Source organism: Rhea americana, unplaced genomic scaffold (genome assembly GCF_003343005.1).
Source record: "Rhea americana isolate MKP2758 unplaced genomic scaffold, rheAme1 scaffold_115, whole genome shotgun sequence".
NCBI lineage: Eukaryota > Metazoa > Chordata > Aves > Rheiformes > Rheidae > Rhea > Rhea americana.
In genome coordinates this window covers 1278782-1303041 of record NW_028185206.1, presented here as the reverse complement: position 1 = coordinate 1303041, position 24260 = coordinate 1278782, and the positions used below count along the sequence as shown (strand labels likewise).

Here is a 24260-nt window from a genome sequence, read left to right as displayed (position 1 = left end):
ATGCCTCTAGACTTCTAGGTACAACATCATTACTAAAAATATATCAATTAACTTGTCCAGGTACAGAGCAGACACGTCTTTATTATAATAAAGTGGAAACCAACTAGGTTCTGCAGAGATGAAAACAGAAATACATTTGTAATAATACGGATCTTTGTATTGTGAAGACTGAAACTAACATATTTCCAGATTTGGTCCATATTCAGAATCTTTGCTGGCACAGCTATGAAGCAAATATAAAACTAATAGCCAATATACCCAATAACCAGTAGAGTTACTACCAGCAAAATTGTAACTTTGGTTCTTGGTGTATTCTTTTGTGGTACAAGATGCATCTGCGTTAACACAGCAGAACAGTTTACCTGAATAGCTATTGCAGCCAAGTGTTTCGATGCCAGGTGTAGCACTGTAATACAATAGCAAAGCTTGTGCTAGGTCCCCAGTTGAAGGTGTTTTTTTTTGTTTGTTTGTTTTTTTTTACTGATTCTGTGTCTAGAGAAAGAAGCCATACCCTTCAGTTCCTTCAAACTTGAATTCACTCACTGGCACAGCATTTTCTGATGTATTTAATAATTCACCAATTAATAGCAAGTTTACTCTCTAGTGCCAGAATCATCATTCCCTGTGTAATTTCATACTTTTTTTGTTGTTGAAAGTAGTTTGATTTGTTAGTGTTTGGTAACATCTAAGTAAAGTATAGAAGTCTGAGCTGAGGAAGTACAGTGGGTTTTTACATCTGATTGAAAGTATATCAATAACTAAAATAATACATTACCAGTTGCCTGTAAGCTGTTGCTCTGTAACAATCCTAATAAAGAGTAGCTCATTTTAAAGTCTTTTCTATCTGTCCTGCTTATCAAGGGAAAATTTACAAAGATTTTACAAATACCTGTAGACAGCAGGATTGAAAACAATAACAAGACGATACACAGCTATAGCTAGTATAAAAATCAGCAACAAATTCTCAGGTATTGTTTTAAGTAATAACCTTAAGTGTTACAGGTAGCTAGTTCATAACTTGGTAAAAGGCAGAAAAGAGATCGTTTTGGAGATGTATAGACCATTTTTCCATTCTGAAAATGACCTGAGTAGTAGTCAGAATATGTTTTAAAAAATCAGTAGATTTCTATCCATCCTGTCTACATTATATAGTTTTTAACTCACCCTGTATATTTTTTTTTATGTTTTAGAGTAAAGTTTAGGTCAGTCATAAAAGACAATGAATCACAATTTTAATGTAATTATCTAGAAATATTGATGACTTTTTTATCTGAATTGTCAAACTTAAATTCGGACTGAGTGTTTATACTAGGCAAGATTTGCTGAGACTGCAAATAGGTTGGGACTAATATTTGTTAGAAGGCAAAGATGAGAGAAAAGATAGAAGAAATTACAGAACCAGGAGGAATACTTAAAAGCGTATGATTAAAGTTTACCGAATACTGAATATTAGGAACTACAATGAAAACACTTATTTTTGAGATACAAAAAGTAGTATTTTCCATCTTACCTACATTAGTTTGGAAAATGAGAATTTTGTACTCGAAGACAGCAAGTCTTATTCAAATGCCACCTACTTCTTACAGCCAAGTGAATTCAGGCAGCCAAGAAATAAATACAGTGGCCTTATTTTACATACTTACAAACTAGTGGGCAGTTCAGTATCCAATGGGTGCTTTTGATAGGATACATAGAAAAGATTGTATTCACATCTGCATATTTGACTTAGATATTTGGTTGCATAGTTGCTGTCTTCCTCTCTCTAAGCTCACACAATTTACTTATAAATGCTGTATTTACAAAAAAGAAAAAAAATCATTAGAATCAGTAATAAATGCATATATAAAGCCTATACAACTACCTGACAGATGTTAATAGGTTTTGATACTCACAATTAATATAATGTTTTTTTTCTGGGAATCTGCTAAGAGATTTGTGTACAGCTGATAATTTAGTAATATATCCAGGCTGTCTGCCTTGCTGGATAGTCATAAGGGTAGCTGTTTTTAAAAGGCAACAAAAGCTTTTAAGTTACAGAAAAGCTAGTTTGCTACAGCAAAAATCTGTTAAGCATTTTTGATGCATGTTAGCAAAAGTTCAAGAAACAGGTCCTAATGGAAATGTGCTTAAGCCAAAACACGGCCGAGTGCTGGCTTGAAGTCATTATTTTCAAATTTATTTTCTCCTGAAAAGATTCCTTCCTGCATATAATTTTAAGAATGCCATATAAAATGAACATACTACCTGTAAAATACCCAGCTCTAAAAGTAGATATTTTTGGTTTTCATTTGTGGCAGGCACTGTTAACGTTTAGAGCTTAACTGTGGCTTTCAGAATATAATAAAGCCTCACCAAATAATAGAAGGGGGTGTTATTTGCAACAAAACAACTATATAACCCAGGAATTCTCAGACTGTGTTGCCTGTAGCTTAGTAATAACTTAGCTGCCTCACCAGCAGTACAAAAAAGAAAATAGGATACCACTTCGTCTGCATGATGCCCTCTGAATATTTGTACTACCCAGCAAAGACCTCTTGCTACCTCCAAAGATAGGAGCATGAGGGGCGAGTCTATCTGTTCATATATACATGAGCATACTTAGGCCTGCTGATTCTGACACTGAGACACATTACTGTCCTTCTATGGTGATAATACTCAAGCGATATTAGGGAACCTCAGATGTCAATAAATAGGTTTCTCTTCTCCTCCAAACTGGTACATTTTCACCTGTGCACATACTAAGTAGTGTATGGGAACAGGAACAACCCACAAGCCAGCAGGCTCCTGCTCCGTTCTCCTGAACTTCACAGAGCACAGTATTTGTTTTTTATTCTAGTGAAGATTTTCCGTTACTTACTGAAGAAGCTGTTCCTTACATGGCTGTGCAACTAAAGTGGTATATAGTATAGAATACATCTATTTATTGTATTTGACTTTGGTATTAGATCATTATACACTGTTTAGTATCAATGAAAGTTATTTAAATACATGCATATACATATACAGATATATTGTCCGTATCATTACAATGAGAAGCAGTCTGTGTTATTTGTAATTGTATTTTGATGTTTGCGGTCTGTAAGGTTAAGCTTTTTCAAATTGTCCATGACCATATAGGCAAAAAGCTGTGTTTTGTTTTATCTTTTAAACACAAATTTTACTGCAGCCAGTGAATTCTCAGATCTGCCGCTTTAAAGAAGGCTCTGAAATGTCATGAGACTTAGTGATACTGTTTTTGCCTGAGCTTTGAATCACTTGTTATTTCAGGTTAATGCAGTGACTCAGTTTATCTTGTGGAACAGAGAAACAAAGCAGAGAAGAACCATTCAGGCCAAACAGCCTGTCTACTTTCCAGCTGGCCTCAGTCCTGCCTTTCTTCCTGTCTTTTCATCCCAACAGTAAATTAACAAAAAAAGTCTCCACATGGGAGGAAACATTCATCACACCATATTCAGCAGGATTTCTCTTGGCAGATTTCTTGACAGGCAGTCCCTGCTGGGACACATACAACATTCTGGCTGGCTGCAAAGTTGAGGGACAGCCCTAGACTGTTCTGGTGCATCTTCTTGTCTCTGTCTTCTGATCTTCTACCTCACAAAATAATCCCTGAAATTCTGGAAAGCCTAACAAGGTGAAAGGAGGGTGAAACTGATTCTCTGTCATAAGATCACTGAACAGCAATTCAGGAGAGAAATCAGTGTATCATGGCTCTATACCAGCATCTTTCCTGCTGATACAGTGATTGCAAGTAGAAGGTAGGAAAGAAACCTTTTACACAGTCTGAGTTTTCTCTGGGTTGGAGACAACAAGAAATCAGTCATCAAGTAATGCGGGTGGAGCAGGCACTGTATTTATGATCTGAAATTTCATTGTATTTTTGTTGCATAAAGCACAAAAAACAGTAACATCAGTTTAGCTAAACACTTTATTTAAAATATTTCATGTGTTTATCTAACTGTTCATGATAATCATTTTTCATAACAGTCATTTTTACATAACATAACATTTTTCCTAACATTTTCTACCTGTAAGAACCCACACCATGGTTCCTAATGGTTAGGACTACATTAATGTTCTGGTTTTGAGCAGTGACACAATTTTGAAAAAAAAAAAATCCCTAGTTAGCCTCATTTACTCTGTAGAAGTTCAGTGTACAGAAGAGTGCTATGCATGCAAACTAGACTTTTTTTCAGAGGAAAATACCCAGAAGCTCTGTTCCAGTGCACTTTGACCCTTAATTGGGCTTAAAAGCCTGAACTAGGAATTGGTTCTGTGAACAGGTTTGAACAGATGTGGTGAGGACATTTAGTCCAGTGGACCAGACTAAGTTTAATCTGAAATAAAATCGCCTGACTTGCATATAGTACAGATGTCTGGGCTTCAGGACCTACAGCTTTGATTTATTTATCTGCTTGTATTGTGAAGAATTACTTGGAAGTGTAGGCATAGCCCATGAGGTTGAGAAAGGATCAGATAACAGAATAAGTTAAATGAATCCTTCAGTCTTGCATCAGCTATTGTGTTTTCAGCTTCAGAGTACCAGAATCTAAATGTCCTTAGGACCAGATTTAAGCAAGGTACCAGCAACCAAAAACATTTATCTAAACATTGACCTAGCAAACATTCAGGCTATAGGCAGAGAATAGAATATTATTGACATTACAATGCTTTTTAGGAAAGTCGTGAAATTTGATGGGCTTGGTTTATTTTTTATTATATCTGGGCAAAATCTCATGGGTTCAAAGCATTTTTCTTTGGAATTTCAAGATTATTTTAATCTGAAAGTCAAGAGTGGAAAAAAAATTACAAATTATATGTCCATATAAAGCAGTAAAAACAAGTTAATGTAAGTCCTCTACAAACTTAACACTGTTCATGCTACAGAGTTATTCTGAAAGTTGAACAATCCTTTATAGTTCTGAGTTTCTGATTAAAGCCTCCCATTGACAACTTTAATTGCCAGCTATTAATGTAATTTAGGATTTCCAAGACATGATGGGCTCTTTTTCAATGCATTCACCAGTAACTGTGATTAAACTCGTATTTACTCACAGAATTCTCAGTCCAGGGTCCCTCTGAGTAAGACTGCTTCTGCCATGGGGCAAACCCAGAGATGGTGAGCAGCCCAGAAGAGAACTCAAGAGTCCACCAGCAGCTGTTGTTACAATTGGTGCATCAGATTATCCTTGGAAATGATCAAGCTTCTGCTTATATTTACACTAGTTCTCTAGGAATTATTTTGTTCAGGGTTTCCAGAACATACTGATCAAAATTTTGTCTTGCATTTGAAGACAAGACTGTCTTATTCTTCTGGTCAGTCCTACAGCATGACCACCAAAAGGATTTTTTCTGGGGATCAGAGAATGTTCTTTAAGATCAGACTCTTGGTCTTTGGAGAAGTAGCTGGTTGTCCAAAATGAAAGTTTATTTTCAAAAAAATCTTTCAAGACAGCATTTCAAGAACTCAGCTATCAATCACAAAGCTAAACAGTAAGATCTGTTTTCTGTGCTTTTGCTACAGGTTTGTTAACATGGCTGTTTAGCCAACTTAAGTTGTACAGAAAAACAAGTTGTATCTCATTCTTATGCCTTTTCTTATTGTTTTCCCTGCTCGCTTGTTTTTATCATAAGCAATCAGGATGATATCTTTGGAAACTCTCTTTCATATTTAACCACTGAGAAAGTACTCATTTTTAATTTTAATGCAATACTTTGAGATCCAGATAAGCTTCATATATGCCATTTTTATAAGTACAGAGGACAAGAAGCTAGATGCCTGATCTTGAACTTTATATTGTATTTGGCAGGGAAGATTACTTACATACCGGCTGCAGCTCACTATATTTTACAAAACTCTGACCAGTATCTGCATTATCAACAATATTTATGAAGCAGAGAATAGTAGTGCAACATAACAAGGAACAGCAGTCTGTAAGGTAATAGAAAAGAGACAGTTTTGCAACTTCAAAAACAGACAAAAAACTAATAAAGCTTGAGTTTGAATATGGGGAGGAGTAATTCTCTTACCTGTACAGCTTTTTGACAGAATGTTCAGCTCTGTGACTGCAGTTCTTGCACACTGGTATGAATGAAAGTCTTCAGTAAGGCTTTGCTCTATTTGCATAAAGGATAATTATTAACTATGTAATCTTCAGTGGAAGAATGGGAAGTAAAGGGATCTTGAGCTTGCTGCTTGGTATGTTGTTGTCACTTGTACTTCTCTGAAAATTTAGATATATATATATATGGCACTTACTAAGAAATTGAGTATAAATAATAGGTAAGATTATTAATTAACTAGCACTCACCCAAAAATATGCTGAGTTCAGGCTAGTGCATCTCTGACCTTTGAAGTTACTTCTCATTTCAGATTTTTTCTGCTGTATGCATCCTCATATAGCATTAGCTTTTAATTTTGCATATTCAATGTACAAGAACAGAACCCGAATCTTTCCTGAGATTAGTGCATTTTGCAAGCTGGAATAAGTGCTCTTTTCTGTTCTACACAAAGGATGGGACGGCTAGAGGTCATAGTTCATGCCGATTCATTCAGATCACAAGATCTCGGTCTCTTCCTTGTAAATTGGAGACTGTAAAATGTAGGCAGGAGATCAGTGGGACAAAGACTATCTTTCTGTTCAGTGTTTGCAAAGTGTGTAAATGACCAAGTACCGTGTCTGTTACCTTGGCTTCTGGGTGATGCAGGCTTATCCAAATGACAAATAATCACCAACTGCAAAGATGATAAATAATATTTAATGTTACTACACAGCGTAGTTGAACAAATTGGATGAATCCTGTGGGCCAGGACCCACAGGAACTACAATCATTTTCTAATTTTGCAATGGCTTTGTTAAATATTGTGGGGCCACTGACTTTTCAATATTCTTACCAGTAAAATTTTGTTGGCCTACAAAATAAAGGATTTGGAAGTGTGTATGTTTTTCAGCCATGGAAGAACGTGAGTATTTCGTGCAATGAGAATCTCAGATGAGAAATGCAAGGCCCAAAAGGGTTATGTTGCCAGACAACAGAAGGAGCCTCTTTCCATGCCAGGAGAGGGAGTGTTTGTAGGGGTAAAATGCACAGGCGCATCTGTAGAGGGCAAAGTCCAACATCATCTTTTCATAGATTTACATGATGGTTGAGGTCAGAAGGGACCCTGAGAGATCACCTAGTCCGCTCCCCTCCTCAAGCAAGGTCACCTAGAGCCTCTTGCCCTAGGCTGTATCCAGATGGCTTTTGAATATCTCCAAGGATGAAAGCTCCACAACCTCTCTGGGCAACCTGTGCCAGTGCTCAGTCATCCTCACGGTAAAACAGTGTTTTCTTATATTCTGACAGAAGTTCCTGGTTTTAGTTTGTACCCACTGCCTTTTGTCCTGTCACTGAAAAGCTCCTTTTCCACAGAACTGCTTCCTGACCATACTAGTGCATGGGATTATTCCTCTCCAGGAGCAGGATTCTGCGCTTCCCCTTATTGAACTTCATGAGGTTCCTCTTGGCCCGTTTCTTTAACCTCTTGAGGTCCTTCTGCTGAGGGTATACTCTATCGTGTCATCCAGATCATCAATAAGTTGAACAGTATTGGATCCGCTATTGACACCTAGGGTACAAGGCTAGTAACTGGCCTCCTACTGGAATTTGTACCACTGATCACAACCCTCTGAGCTCTGCCATTCAGCCAGACTGAAAACAGTCCACCTCACTGTTTGCTCCTCTAGCCTGTCATCGGCTTATCTAGAAGGATGTGAGACAATGTCAAAAACCGTACTGAAGTTAGGGCAGATGACATCCACTGCTCTCCCCTCATCTACTCAGCCAGTTGTTCTATCAGATAATGGTATCAGGTTGGTAAAGCAGGATTCCCCCTTTGTGAGTTGATGCTGACTACTCACATTCACCTTTTTGTCCTTTGTGTGCCTGGAAATGGTACCCAGGATTAGCTGCCCCATCAAATTATCATTTCTGTAACTTTATTATTCCTGCTCGGGAAGAAAAAAATCTTAAAAAAGAAAGGGAAAAAAACCCATGAAAATAACACAAAGGAAAAATAATCCCCAAAGATAAAGGTTAAACAGAAAGTGAAGCACATTTTATCTTTTATGGCATTCTCATCGCAAAAGTTTCCTTTAGGTTTGAATAAGCCTTCTCTTTTCACTTTGCTGTAGAAAGTCCTGTGAAGAATGACTTGGACAAGCAACAGTCAAGATCTGTCCCTTTACTGTTACCCAAGTAGCTCTTAAAAAGAATTGTACACATAATAGGGACACACTAGTGCATCTACATGATGAATTTTGTATGCCTAAGACTGGAAGAGGAGTATGTCTCTTTGGAGCTGTGCATCGTGAAAAAGAAAGTGTCTTTTTTACTTCTATTCATTTTTCTTCAGGTGTTGTTTTCTCTCTTGAAGATAAAGCCATGTAAAGCAAAGTGTCTGTCAGCTTTATCCTTCCATCCATTTTATTACCTACTCCTCAAAACCAAAAGCCATCGTCTCTAATGACCTCTAAAATGTTGCATGCTATCTGCTTCAGGACTAAAGTGAATTTGCCTGGTTCTCCTTTAGTGTCTGTTTCTGTTAGGATTGTATTTGCAATCGTAGTTGCAAAGTATTTGGGTTCTGCCCCTCACTTAACATTTTTTTTGAGAGAGACATCTCTGCATTTCTCTCCAACACTACTTTTCCAAATCTCTGTCTCTAATGAGTACTAAAGAATGTTCAGCTTATCATTTGACCCTGATCATACAGAATCAGTTGTAATTTTATAACTGTTTTACTTCAAGCCATCATAAAAAAATTACATTCTGAAAATTTAAAAGAAAAAAAAATTTGAAATGAAATTTTGAAATATTTAGGCATTATTTACAATGACACTACCTAGTCATGGAATAGAAGAAATGGAAATCAGGTATCTCTGGACAGGATAATTCCAAATGAGAAGAAAAGGACGAAATAAAGCAGTTTTAATTCTGTCTCTGGGATTTGCAAAAGTAATCCAATTTTGAAGTAACTACATTTTATGATAAACAAGATTTACTTAACATACAGAAGTACTAACAACAGAAGATTCAGCAGAGCTTTAATAGTATAGATACTGGTTCACCTCCATAGTTGAAGGTATTGATCAAAGCTTCAGTCCAACAATAATTTTTGAATGGGCAGATCCTAGCATTCTGAATTCCACTGACACTAAGAAAACAAGATTGAGTTCTAAAAAGCCTTTCCGTTTCAAATGCTTTATTTTGTATTTGAGAAACAATTGTAATGAGCTGAAATGACTGAAAGATGTGCTACAAACACATTAATAATTCTGACCATTAATCACTACTTGAGTATTTACAGATTGTTTTCTTTTGTATGGCTTCCTGTTTATACTTATTTTTAGATGCCTTATATTAATTGGATTAAGAACCATAAAAGGTTAAAATCCAAATCTACCTGAGGGCACTTGTAAAGTCAATGTTGTAAAGAGAAAATGTATTTGGTTTTGTTTTCAAATTAACTTGAGGATTTCAAGAGCTTTCAGAACGATTCACAGTATTACTATATACAATTCATGTAAGGTAACACATTTATGTACTTAAAAATCATAGTGCACTTTAAAATTAGTCATACGGGGAAGGTTAAAAGTGCTTGTTTGTTGGGCTACAATCAATAACATCAAATCTTAAAAAGCACATAGTGCAAATGAAATAGGCTTGTTCTTCATTGCTCATAATTTTTGAAGTCCGTAAATGCAGTAATTTATAGAAAACACCTAAGTTTAACACCGGCGTCAATTAAAATCCCCTTAAACCTCAAACTTGTGGCAGTGTACCTTTATACCACAGTCACCGTGTGCTACACCTCATAAAACAAAGTCATTTGATTTGCAGAGGATAATTTATGTAAATGTAATACTAACTATTCCAGTTTGTCCTTCTAATTGTATAATGGAGCAGTTTTATTTCTTCTTTCATAAGGATTGCAAAGCAGCTCCCATCTTACTTTAGCTTAGTTTTTTTAAAAGCTGAAATGGCTACCTCAGACAGAAAATGCCTGGTGGTGCTACATTTTTTCTCTATGGAACAGAGACCAGAGAATTCTATTTCTGCCATTCTTTGTGGTTTTTCAGGTAGTTTCCTACTTGGCCAGTTTATCTACTGATTGCATGGTCAGTCAGGACAGTGGTAGGGCAGCAGAACTCATTCAGTTCCCTCATCTTTGAATTGATTTCCTCATCTGGATGTCTTGTGCAGCTGAGTGAGTACAGCCAGAACCACCTTCTAGCTTTGTCTGTTTGCTGACCTGCAGAATAGTTTATACTTGCCAGGCAAAACTGTTCACCAAACTCACTAATGCTTCAAGGACAGCTGCTGAGAAGGAGGACTCGGTATACTGCATGGTCACATCACTCCAGGATGAATGAGGAAACTGTAAACAGCAGCTGTCACCTATACACCAACAGGACCATCACAGGAATGAATACTGTGAAATGCTAAAGGAAACTACTTAAAACCAGAAAGGCAGAGAGGAAGACTTCCCAYTGCACTATGATGAATTAGTGGTATTTTTCTGTTTTTTTACCACTTTYACTAACTTAGAATTGTTGATTTGGAAAGAAATGAAATGTTTAGACTGATGTCTATACTGAACGGGTGATTCTCAGAGAATGGGGACTATTTCTCTAAAGAAAATTGGGCTTTGTAAGTCACAGCATAAAATAACTATTCTAGTATTTCATAAAACAAGAGCATGTTCAAATGTCAATCCAAAACAGACTGTGTTTTGCACACAGGTGCAAACAAAGTAACTTATATGTTAGCCTATACATAGAATCTGAAGTATCACTAATTCTGTCGATTTTTATGTCTAAAGAGAACAAGTAGCTAGCGTCAGCACTGAGTGGTAGAATTATGAACACTTGCAAAGTGGCTGGAACTGTAGGCACTATGTAAAGAACTCCAGTGGTGATCTAACACCAGAATCAAAGCTAAGAACAAGGATGCATTAAAGGCAGCACTGAACCATCCTAAGCCAGGACAGATTTCAGACTCCATCATCATTCAAGTATAAAACCATTAGGCATTATCTTCAGACTGTGATTAATGTGAAAAATGTTTTCTTCACAGTTTCAGGGCAAAGTATATAATACAACATATTTAAACTTGGCCTAGACATCATTGAGAATGGCTGCTGAAGTTTGGAGAATGTGTCACAAGAAATATGGGAGCACAAAAAATACGCATCAACTGTAGAGTTCTTTTGTCAATGTCCTCTAGTGCTTTCATAGCCAAAGTTTTGTTATACCAATGCAGAACTGGAGATAAAAAGGTAAAGGGAACAGTATCTTTTAAAAATAGGTGGCTATTTCAAGTGCTTTACTGAACCATCTTAGTTATAGAAAGCAATGGCCACCCACAATTATATAATAGAAGTTCAGTCCAAAACAACCTATAGGAAGGCCTTCTACAACTCCTAGCTTCTGCTCCCTCCTTCCACTCGTAAGCAGCTCTTTCCCCCCAATATTTCAGGATGTTTTTTAGCTCTTGCAACAGCAGAAGAAAAGCCACAAAGTCTATAGTATGACCACAGAAGAGAAAGTAAAACCAATACTTAAAATTCTTCCAATAGTACTGAATTTGTTAAGTGAAGATCCATAACCTTTCCTCCATGGCCTTGCCAGCATCACCAGGGAAAGCACTCTGATGTGTTTTTCCAGCATTTTTAAAATCATTTATATGTTGCACTTAGTATCCCTTCTCTAGGTGTGGCAGATTTCCAGTGCAGCTGAAAATGGTGTACGTGTGGGAGGAGAAAGATTTGCGATTGACACTTTTTTAAAACATATCTTCTGCAGTCCCTGCTGAAAGAAGAAATTGAAATCTGGCAAGTTCAGTGCAAACATACATATTCAAAACTGAGTAAGACCAACTTTTACTAGTCATTCCTCCTTTTCTCACTACAAATATAAAACCAATTTAGTAGCACTTGCAAAGGCACACAGTAGCTGCAATAGTCTCACAACAGTAGCACAGTTCCTCAGGAGCACAGCTTTCTACAGAGTAGATTACAAATTCTGTTGTAATGTAGATTGGGTCTATCCAATTATATTACTCCATTGGTATTTACAGTCAGATAACATAAAAAATTGTAATACTGGAGAAGATCTTTGTCCTACACAGTGTAATTACAGGTAAGAGATAAGGTTAAAATCATTAAAGTACAGATTCTGTTTTCTGACTTGTGCAAGTTTCTCCAGGGACCAGTAATCTCTGCCTTTTTACTCATCCTTCCTTTAGTTTCAATAGAGCCTGTTTTATGTGGAGATCAAATAGAAGTGCAGTCCCTGCACTTGGCAATTCCATGAATTTTGTATATTTGCTTCATTTAGACAAATGTCAGTGAGTTTAATCAGGATTAGGATAGGCAATATGTGGAACTGTCCTACATAGTGTTGAGCTGTCTACAGTAGTTAATGTAGCCATGCCCTTTGGAAAAGGATTTTTGTGAAAATACAGTATGGATGGGGCTTGGCTGATAAATTTTATGACTAAGAATTTACATAACTTCACATGTTGTGGAATGTAAAATGGCAGAGCTTGTCTTCCTGTCGGCTTTCCTCTCTAAAACAAATGATCTGTAGTCTTGATGGCACTCTGTTCCATTCACAGAATTGATGTCCTAAGTAACAACTGTCAAGAGTCGATCTTAATGACTGAAAATTACTTACAATGATTTTCATCCCATGAAAACACTCCCAACACTCAGCTCCTTTGGAAGAATGAAATCTCACCTAAGTGAAAAATGTTCCCCAGAGTGGAGCATCTACAGTTTACTTGTAGAGTGTGTAGGGATGAGAGGACTCATAGTAGTCAGAGTTAGTAGCTTTGTCACATGGTCACCTTTCCTTTTGTCATTTTCAACACTAAACAGACAAAACTGTGGAGCCAAAGTGTGCTTATTGAATAGGTTACGAAGAACATTACTACTAATGCTCTTAAATCTTAGAGTTAAATTTGGTATAGTAAGGACAGTTTCTCAGGAATGTTTCTTCCACCTATTCCTTGCATTAATGGACACTCCTGACTGAAAACTCAGAGCCTATCACTGCGTGCAGAAAAATTAAAGCACTGTTTACTGACCATAAGTTAAATTTCCATGTTTCCTAAGTACAGAACATAATTAATTTTTATAATGAAAAGGAAGATATTTTCCATACCAGGAGACATTGCTTGGGAGAGAGGAAGAAAAAAGAAAAAAAGGCTAAACATTAACCAAAGTAAAGCATGGAGTGGAAGAGTTTTCATTACCAAATTTAATAATATATTGGTAGCCTCCTTTGTAATACCAAGAACAGGTTTAGAATGAAATTATCAGTTAGTCTGTGGAGAGCTACGGGTTCATAACTCATTCAAAACTGTCCATAAATGCAGTAGATTACTTTTATCTCCGTAATAGATCTTGCCATTTTTATGTTGAAAAGCCAAGCGGTAACATTGGACTGCCATTTAAAGACTTGCTTTTTCTGGATTGGGTTACAGCATGCATTCATCAGTTCTGAAGTATTCAGAAACCATTCATCACAAAAATTTTGAAGGATTAAGAGCTGGCAGTGCTTGACATATTCTCTGTATATTTTTGTCATCGTAAGTCATCAAACGAGTATATTAGGAAATAAACTCACTATCAGCTAGTGAAGACTTGCTCTATTTTTCATTTTGCATATCAGGAGTATATTCAAAAAAGACATACTATTGAGACTGACTGCCTTTGGGCAGACAAGAATTGTCATAGAAAAACATTGCTGAAAGCATAGCTATTGTGCAAATAGATGAGGAAGCAGCTGGACTTAATCAAACATTGTGAGCTATCGCTACTTCAACTAGACATTAGAGAATGCACAAGCTGAGAAAGCTAGCTGTAAATTTTCACACCTTCATTATTTAGCTTCATGTTCTTGGTTTTCATAGACTGTTTTTTAATTGTCGAATTAGAGGCTCCTCACTACACATCTCACCAAGTGGAAATAGATTATAAGAACATTATGGTGGAAAAGTTGAAAAATTTCACAATATTTCAGATCTAGTTATAGCATATGAGTGAAACCTATGAGCAACCTGGGTGCTTGTGAGATATGCAGAGCATACTTAGTAGAACACTGTTGAATTCAGCTCTTGACAACAACACTTTCCAAGGGGGAGCAACCATTCAAACTCCTAGAGATATGACAGTAAATAAGATATGTCCTACACTATACTGTGATTCATATACTTTTGGACCATATTGTCACATAAAGCTAACAGGCAAAATAATAAAAGAAGCCTAAGCAGAAAATAAAGCTGTGAAACTGAGGAAGTAACAGTAGCAGTTGTGAAATGAGACCAGAAGATAATGTCAGTTGAGTACATGGGAGACTCCTTACAATAAAGAGGAAATATTAGGCTGAGTGCTTGAGTTAGGATTCTGGATGCATACAGAAAACAGTTCAACTGCCATTTTGAAGGAAAAGTTCGGTGACAGCTTTCCTTGGCAGTGCCAAAAGGAGTTTGATTCAAACTAGTTTTAGCGTTTGGTCATCGTTCTTTGTGCATCTACTCACCTTTTAATCTTCATTATGGATTTAGTCTCCCCACCCTCTCTCTTCAGAATGTTTCCTTGTAGATGGCATTATTTTTAAATGTCATCAGCAAGGACCACATAAAACCACAGTTAACATTATACTTGCAGTCATGTGTTGCGCAGGTACAAATCACCTCCATAAACCAAACCCAATCAGAAAGAAAGGTCAGATAGAGCAACCAAGCTTTCATACAGTAACTGAACCTAGATTTTAAAGTGCCTTTAAATTTGTATTGAAGAACCGGTCAAAAAACATTTCCTGCTGCTGGATTCTAATTACTGTTATTTGATTACATCCCTTCATAAATGAATGTAGACAAAACCGATCTCATTATCAGTATTTAAAACATCCATGCTTAGATGGTCTGACTGGATAAATTCACATGTCTGGAGATGACAGATTATAAAATGCCTTACACTGTTGCCTGTATTGTTATACTTTCATAGCCTGTTTCCCCTTTCACATCTTGAATTTGTTTAAATTTTGGGAAGAGATGGGGAAAAGAGACACAGGAGTCTTACAGTATTTTCCTGGCAAGCTAACTCACCTCTGCACAGGGAGCTGCTGATGCTTTGTCTGCCTCTCTCTCTTCCCCTCACACACAGCACGCACATTGCTGAAGGAAGGACTGAGACTGTGCTCACAGAAGCAGGCTGAGTAAGAAGTGGTAAATCATAGGCCACGATTTCTAGCAGCTTGAGAACGTTCATTGCTCGCGTTTGTGTGCATGTCAGATTTAGCCATATTGCAACAATGATACTGTGAATTGGTTTGCAAGGTAAAAGTTAAATAATGCTGATTTTAAAGAGGAAAGAAGCTAGTTAAAATGCTATATAAATCAAAATCAGTTCTGTTCTTTATGTATTCAAAAGAAAAAAAAGATTCAGCTGAATGCACAGCCTTCTGGAAATAGTGGAGGAAATACTGATTTCCATTAAATAACAGAGGTTATGTTTTGCGTGTACAAAAACAATTTGTTCCTAAACCACAAAGATTCATACCCCTCCTTTGTTATGTGCATGTATCATGCTGGTTGGTTGTGTGGATGGATTAACTATGACAAGCTGTGACATCAGCAAGGGCTGGATGCTGCCTGGCTGTGCAGTTTTGTACTGTATCCTCCCCTTATTGCTGAGCTGACTCACTCACTCTACAGGGAAGCCTAATTATGCATAGCACAGGCCTCACTCTGCTCTCAGAGAGCTGCATAGCATGGGCTAAACCTTTGGCATTTTGCCTGTACAGGAGCTGTACTAGTCTGTGTGTGAAACAGGCAGACTTTTGATCCCTGCTTAGATAAATGATATAGATGGGAAGCAAATGCAGATAAGCATTATTGCTAATAAAAGTGGAAGTGATGAAATACCTTTTTGCAGTGGTGGATGCAGTACTCTTTGGCTTTGCAGCTGTGAAAAAAAAACCTCAGAGTGAGGAGCTAATTTGGTCTGCAGAGCCTACCTGAAAATCATAGGCTATGTTTTTCCTGTAAAGCATGAAGAGATAAAATTTAACAACCTACAGAAAGCTCCATCCGTCTCTTCAGGTTATCATGGGCATTTTGGGACATAGAAATTTCAGAGAAGAAGACAGATTTACTGTAGCTAAAATGATCATAAGAAGCAAGTGGAGCAAGAACATAGTACAAGCAGATCTCATATGAATGAACGCCATGCTGTCAGCCTCCACTGAGTTCAGAAGGCAGAGAGGTGTTTATTAATAAACCACAAGGTTGGTGATTTCATAGTTATTCATTAATCATCTTATGCTTGAACCTTCAGTACTAGTTTAGTAGTTTTTTTGGTTGATGTTGAGGAAACTTGAAGGAATAACTGCTGAGAAAGCAGCCTCTGGAAAGGTGAATGCTAATGATACATTCTGCCCTTCGTATACTGTGAGAAATCAGTTTTAGGACCTGCTTTTAAGGTCAGGAGTTTTTTTCTAAATACTCAGCAGAATAAGGTGCTCATGTAGACAACTGGTGGTTTTGGAGCAAAGTCTTTGCAACAGCCTGAACTTTAAACTGGCTTCAGTTCATTCCTCATAGCTACCAAAAGTCAAGTAAAAAAACAAGTAGGATCCTTCTGTGTGGTAAGAGGGACTTGGAAAGCAATGTGTTGCTATCTTGGAAAAGATAAACCTGCTAACATATCCTATCCAGAGCTCTTGACTTTCACCTTGAAGATATTGAACCCCCAAACTCACGTGCCATATGCCCACTTCCACAACTTGGTCCTGTGGCCGAAGAAAAAAAGACAGTTACTTCTGAAAACAGTTGTTTCTGGAGAATATGGTGACAGTAGATCAAACTAGCATAGCTTATCAGTGCTTACATCTTTCCAAAGAACAACCTCCGGAAACAGTTCTCTGTTCAACTGCAAAGAGAGAGAGTCAGCTTTGAACACTGAGTCCTCTCCAGGTTAGAAGGACACCTTTTTCAGCTTGGCTCGTAATAAATGTCGCACCTGTTCTGGAGTCTCTAAAATAGCATCAGGGACACTAGTAAAGCAGTGAGCAGTTCCCTGGGACACTGTATCTAAGGATGGTCCACACAGTGATGACCTCCAGCAACAACTGTTTGCCCTTGAGAGGGAGCATTTACTTACACATATTTATAGTCATTAAAACAACAGTGACTGTGTTACCCAGGCAAAGTCTATCAGTATATGTGCTGGCAGGGTGGCCAAGGGAGTGGATGCTTACATGAACTAGATTATCAGGCAGGACAAAGATGGTCTGGTACACAGCTACACATCCCCATCAAACTAACACTGGCATGTAATATGGTCATTATCTCAGCTGACAACACAGCAGAGTGCCTGCTATTCCAGACTATACTGCAGCTAACCCTTCTACTTATCTCTGAGCAAAACTGTAACAGAAAGCATCCTATGGAGTACAGATTTTTTTGGAGTAGCTCCCTTACAGAGTTTGCCTTTCAATTCTTAGGTCAGCCACTACCCCGCTGAAAAGTTTTGCTTACTGCAAAGGTGTTATTTGCACCTCACCATTGCCAACACCTTGTGCAAGTTTTCTATCTCTATTTTTTGGCTGCATTTGCCACTGGTCCTGCAGTATTTCCTAGCAGAAGCTCCTCACAGAGATATAAACAGGCTCTGCTTTTTTAGGACTGGTTGCAGCCAGTCGCTACCACCCATGTACCAGAAGAGAGGTTGCAGGCAGGCAATAGACAGATCTGGCCCAGTTGCTACTGCTGTTCTTAGACGCAGGTGAAAGTGAGCTGAATTATTGGTCATCAGTCAGCTTCAGAGAGACTTGGACAGGCTGGAGAGATGGGCAGAGAGAAACCTAATGAGGTTCAATGGGGCAAGTGCAGAGTTCTGCACTTCGGGTGGAATAACTCTGCACCAGTACAGGCTGGGGTCTGACCTGCTAGAAAACAGCTCTGCAGAGAAGGACCTGGGAGTGGGGATGGACAGCAAGTTGACTAGGAGCCAGCAATGTGCCCTTGTGGCCAGGAAGGCCAGTGGTATCCTGGGGTGCATTGGGAAGAGTATTGCCAGCAGGCCAAGGGAGATGATTTCTACTCAGCTCTGATCCCTCTACTCAGCTCTGGTGAGACCACATCTCAAGTACTGCGTCCAGTTGTGGGCTCCTCAGTACAAGAGAGACATGGAGCTACTGGAAAGAGTCCAGCGTAGGGCTACGAAGATGATCAGAGGGCTGGAGCACCTGCCTATGAGGAACGGCTGCGAGAGCTGGGCTTGTTCAGCCTGGGAGGAGAGGACTGAGGGGGGATCTTATCAATGTGTACAAGTACCTAAAGGGAGGATGTCAAGGGGATGGGGCTGAACTCTTTTCAGTAGTGCCATGTGACAGGACAAGAGGCAGTGGGCAAAAACTGAACCACAGGAAGTTCTACCTGAGTGTGAGGGGGAATTTCTTCCCTGTGAGAGTGACAGAGCCCTGGAACAGGTTGCCCAGAGAGGTGGTGGAGTCTCCTTCTCTGGAGATAGTCAAAACTCACTTGGATGCAACCCTGTCTAACATGCTCTAGGTGACCCTGCTTTAGCATGGAGTCTGGACAAGATGATCTCCAGAGGTCCCTTTCAGCCTTACCCTTTCTGTGATTGTGTGATTCTGATGTGTGTGGTAATTGCATCCAACAGCAAAGCAAAGAGGGGTAATACCAGCTGAGTGAGAATGTAAGGATAAGAAAGGCCCTGTTCTCATATACATACATGCGTACGTGTGCATGCATGTGTGAATGTGTGTGTATGTTTATTTGCTGGTGATATCAATAGTAGGCCAGATAAAACTTGCTTTAACAAAATTCCTCTAGTTATAGTCATGCCACATAGCACCTTTGGATTCCTAAAGAGGGACTGACCTATCCACATGGGATCAGCCTCAAGGTTTCCTATTCCCTGGAATATTGTTCCAATTATGACAAGAAAAGTTGATGAAGTTTGCTTGAAGCGTTATCAGAGATTCAATACTTGACTGAAGATTACTGGGAAAGGAACATTCCCTACCTATGTTTTCTTGCTTTCTTATTTATAGATAAGATACTTGGTCCAATGTCTGTGAGTGTGTTTGCTTTCCTGAACTTACCATTATATCCCTGGACCGGATCAACTCAGGTCAGAAAAGAAGCAGCACATGCAACCTGTTGAGCATGGTAGGAGCTATAACTGCCATCTGGGAGCAGAATCCAGTTATGCTAAATGGAGCATATCTGGCTGTGATGTAGGGTGTTGACAACCAAAGCTAACTCACACCTTCCATCCCAAGGGACTTAGGTTAGTGAATGAGTTTAAACTGAAGATGTCATAAAAATGTAATCCAGTCTGGTGATCTCACTGCATGTTGTCTCAGAGGCTACTCTCCTTCCCTATGGTGTTCACCACACAACTCTCTCCCCTCAGAAGATAGCATGTGCAAAATGGGTTGGGACCTGGGACTATGGCAGACTAAGGCTGGAAGGACACTTCACCAGCATACAGCTGTCCCTGGAGTATACCAGCTTTCAGGCCTGGGGCTTGCTAGGGCATTGTTACTCGAATGCCTGTAAGTATGGTTGAGCATATTTGCTTGTTATGACTAAAGAAGAAGAAGGCCTTATCTGGCAAGTCTTGCAGACTGAGGAACTTTTCAAAGGCAGGCACAGAAGGAGTTATCAGAACAGTAGTTGCTGCTCCATGTCAGAAAGACTCAACAGAAAACAATGAACAACCAGAGCTTAGCAAGCATTCAACTGAAATGACATGGACTCAGATTCTGCCTGCTCATGGCAGGCAGTGGCATCCCGTGGCCACAATTTAAGAGCAAAGATACCAGAAATGAATCAGGCAAAAAAAAAAAAGAAGGTAAAAGACTATAAAAGTCTGTGAGCTTGCTACCAAGGACCTAGTCACAGGTAGATGATACTGCACAAACAGGTTGTAGGTCAGATGTACAAAGCTGTTTTGAACAACTTTGACTGTGTCAAGTCAGTTTGTCCTGGGTCAGTGATTTACCATGTTACACAGCTGTAACAATTTTGATTTCATTATCAGTCCATTTGGTCATCAGTTTGGTCAAATGTTTAATATTGCTCCTTAAGGCAGCCTGACAGCTGAGCCAAATTTTCACCATGGAGAATATTTGGAAATAATAGCAGCCGATAATGTTATTGCTATGTCTCACACATGGCAGTCAGTTTCCAAGCACCTCATATCTAGTAGTCATATACAGGTCTTATAAAATKCAAAAACTAAGCATCAATTTTACACACGTAGAGTAGCATGAGTAAGAATGAGGTCAAGATGTGTAAAGCAGACAGTCGTATCATTCAAATAGTCAGCTTGTTAAGTCAGGAGCTTACTGCCTAATCCATTTGCAAGCAAGAAAAGGTTCTCATAAAATGGCAGATCAGCCAAAAGACATAAGAAGTGCCTCTATTTTTGCATACATAACACAGCACCTAAAATCCCATTACTTCTGTCATGGTTAGCAATGGTGTTTTGTTTTAGGTGTTTTACTTAAAAGGACACTGGAAGAAAAATGGAGATATGCTGGAATCCTAAGTATAAATGCGCAGGATAGAGCTTTATTTAGTTATATTTTTACATAATACTGTATAGACCTTAAACTAGAGTCAGGAAGACACTTGTTACTTTGCTATTATTTGAACAGCATTATTAAGTTTTTACAAGACAGTAAAGTTAATGATTCTTATGCTCACTGACTGTAAGTGCTTATGTAAGCAAATATTTCAATAGAACACAGGGTATAACTCAAAATAGAGTTAATGGATCTCAGGGAGCAGAACTACATTTTGCAGCAAAATATCTTTGAACTTTGGAATGGGACTGTCAAACTTTTTAAATCTCTAAGTGAGAAAAAAAAATTCCAAATAGCCATTCTTWAATTCAAGAGTAATTTGTAAAATGTTGTTATGGCCATGAAAGTAAATGAATCTCTTTCTGCTATCTGCTTCTTTCACAGCTCCATAATTTGTTTCTGGCAGGAACAGTAAGCCAGTCAGTGGCTGCAGACACGACAATTTCTATTGTGGTGATAGAATGTATTTTAAAAGAGAAAAGACAACTTTAGATTTTTGGTGAAAGACCGTGGCCACATTGGGACTGTTGTATGCTTGGTTACATCACAGATGGAGTTAGTACGGTAGATACGGCTTAGCTTATTTTTGTTTTGCCTGTCCTGTTTTCCTCTGAGTTTGCTAGTTAGTAATGTGCATCAGTAGACAGCAGTCAGAGATGCTGACAGCAGTTTGTCCTCTTCAGATGGCATAGTTTTCTCTATTCTTTTTCACTAGGCAATTCTATCAACTCAGCTTATTTCTCTTCAGGATTATTATTAGAAATTCTTAACTGAAACGCTCACCTGGCAAGAAAGCACAGGGGAAGAGCCTCTTCCTTCAGTCTAAAAGGGTTGGAGTCCTCCTCCCCTACTCAGAACAGACAGAGAAACAAGTTGTGAATCTCAGTACAGAACCAGGCCATGATTTAAGAGATCCTCTGTTTGCTACTCTACTCCCACTCCTACCTAAGTGCCCAGTTTGTCTTACTAACACTGATAACAGTCCCTATACTTAACTGTCTCTCCCTCTTCCATCACACGTAGGTCATTACATCTGCAGCTGATTTATACAGCTTTCCACAGAAGCAGAGCAGGCAAGACAGAAGTGGCAGAGCCCGGGCTGAACTGTACAAGAGTTATTAAATTTGGCACTGTGGCAAGGCTGGAGAGAGCAGCTTTGACATGCACTGGCAAGACCAGGAACCCTCCTAAATGACAAGGGCTGGGCCTGACCTCAAAGGTGCTTACAAAGCCTTTTGCTCAGGGCATACTGAGGACAGAAACTGGATACCAGGCTAAGGCTTATGCTAAATGGCAGTCAATTACATTACCAGAATATTGTCAATAAAAGTTTATTTTTAATTCCTATTTGGCACTTCATACTGATTAGACATCTCCCACCCTGTCAGCCTACAGGTTCAAAAGTTAAGGGAAAAACACATTGATCAACACATAACATTTTATATGTTTCATTTGGATACCAGCAAAGAAAGTCTTTCAGGAATTTAAAATATTGCTTCAAGTGTAGCATACATAGATTGCAAATCCCAGTTTTTGGCCCCTGCACAGAAGAACTCTACTGTTCACCTGTTGGTGCATTCCCAGAATTTTACTATGGTCTTGCAAAATTCACTGACATGAAGGAAATACTTCATGGAACTACTCTTAAGTTTTTAATCCCAAGAGTTCAAACCTGGCAGAAATGGTGCAGGCTTTAAATACAGATGCAAGTTGGAAATACAAGTTATTGCAGCCTGAGATCTAGAGAGCCACAGAAGAGATAGTCAGCAAATGCTAACACTGAAGTAAAAATTACAGTCAATTCAACATACAAATAAATTCAGTGCTTCCTGAGAAAGAGAGGTATTTCTCAGTTGGTACTAAACCTGTAAGTAGTACTGCTAAGAAAACTATATTGTGTTACAAACTAAAGATTATTAAGAAGGACTGCATATGAGCTAAGGGGGAGGCCAGCTGACCTAGCGGTAGCTTATCAAATGGAACCCAAAATAGCAAGATAGCAAATGAAAATATGGGTGAATTTCACTTCAAAAAAGTTAGTGATCTTCACACCCTGCTGAGAACTTCACTGTTCAGCTTTGTTATAATGCTTCTGTTCCTGTTTTTGGGAGAGGAATACAGCATGGGCTGGGCAAGAGAAAAAACCTGCTTCTGCACTGTGAACAAAGAAAGGAAATTTGTATCCAGTCTCAAGAATCCTACATGTAAATTTTGAGAGCCAAGAAATTGCAGTCGTCTGACCCATTATCTACAACCAAGTGCTGCCTTTGCTACAATATTTATGTTTGTATTTTCTATTACCTTTATACTTCAGAGTGACAAATGGAAAACTTCACTACAATTTTACTGCCTTGGATAACCTTATGGATCACCTCTGGGAGAATAAACTAATTCCAGGTAGGGGCAGCTACCTGTCTCCACAGCTTGGTTTGTATCTGTTTGCCCATATTGTGCGATTATCAGCCAATTCTTAGTGAGCTTTGCCAAGGATAACTTTGATCAAAATTCAGGGTTTTTTTTTTTACTTGCATTTACCTTCTGTAAATGTAAATACTAACTCTGCAAAAAACACCGTTGGAGCAATTAAGGCAACATCCTCCTATTGCTTTTATATCACTTTAAAAACTAGTCTGAGATACATGAATTGTGAAATGAGTTCTCCTGAAGAGGAGAAAACTTTGTACCGAGGAAGAGGCTAGAGAAGCGGATCTTTGAGGTGTAGCTTCCCTTTCTGCAAACATGCAAAATCTGAAGTTCCACTTCAACCTTGAAGTTGTGATTTAAGTTTTACTTTGGATAATGTCATTGATAAGAACCAAGAGTAAGCAGCCTCAGATCTGAAGTATGCCTGTGGAAAACATGTAGGAACAGGAAAGAAACCCTATTTAAGGGATGCTACTTCATTATCTGTTCTTCTTCATTGACCAGTTAGTGTTAGATAATACAATAAACTCTGAGTTAATCAAAAGGAAATACCATTTACAAAAAAAAAAAAAAAAAGGGAAACTAATCTTTTGTATCTATTTTAGGATTTGAGTTGATGGGAAGTCCATCAGGGTATTTTATAGATTTTGAAGATAAAGACCAGGTGGTAAGGTGGAGGAACTTGATTAGACTGCTGGCCAGGAGATATATAGGTAAGTTCCCCTCAAAAATAAAAAACAAAAATGAACTACCTGACAGTTTAGGGTATTATAATCCCAATTTCTGACTATCTCCTAAAGTTCTTTGGATTGCAATCAATAACAAAACACTGGATTTCAGAACAGAAGACTCATGTCAGAACAACCAGCTGGTGGAGCAGTAGTCCCCTTTCTGCTGACCCAAGAGCAGCACCCTGAACAAGTAATGTGTGCACCACACTTGGCCTGCTTCTGAGGACGGAGTTCCAGCTTCTTCATGTGGTTGTGGCCATAAGCTGCTGGTTCTCCCTAGGGCATGGTAAATTGAATCCTGCTCACATGACAGATTCAAATATCTCCCAACCACAGAGAAGCCTGAACCTGAGTATCCCACAAGTTAGATGAGTGCCCTGACCACAAGTCTATAATCCACATCATCCTAATCTCTAATTTTTTGGGTAGATCCTTT

At 38.5% G+C, this 24260-nt stretch overlaps 1 protein-coding gene across 4 annotated transcripts in view; it reads left to right on the top strand.

The window, feature by feature from the left end:
* Window positions 1–24260, top strand: part of IDUA (alpha-L-iduronidase) — a 60940-nt gene that overhangs the window by 13206 nt on the left and 23474 nt on the right. For all 4 annotated transcript variants that reach the window (XR_014897366.1, XR_014897363.1, XR_014897362.1 and 1 more), the window contains exons 3-4: window positions 22984–23066; window positions 23699–23806. Coding sequence is in view for 1 of the 4 variants with exons in the window: in XM_085317508.1 (XP_085173634.1) it covers window positions 22984–23066; window positions 23699–23806 (191 nt within the window). In the remaining 3 variants the exon portion in view is untranslated. The remainder of the gene's footprint in view (window positions 1–22983; window positions 23067–23698; window positions 23807–24260) is intronic.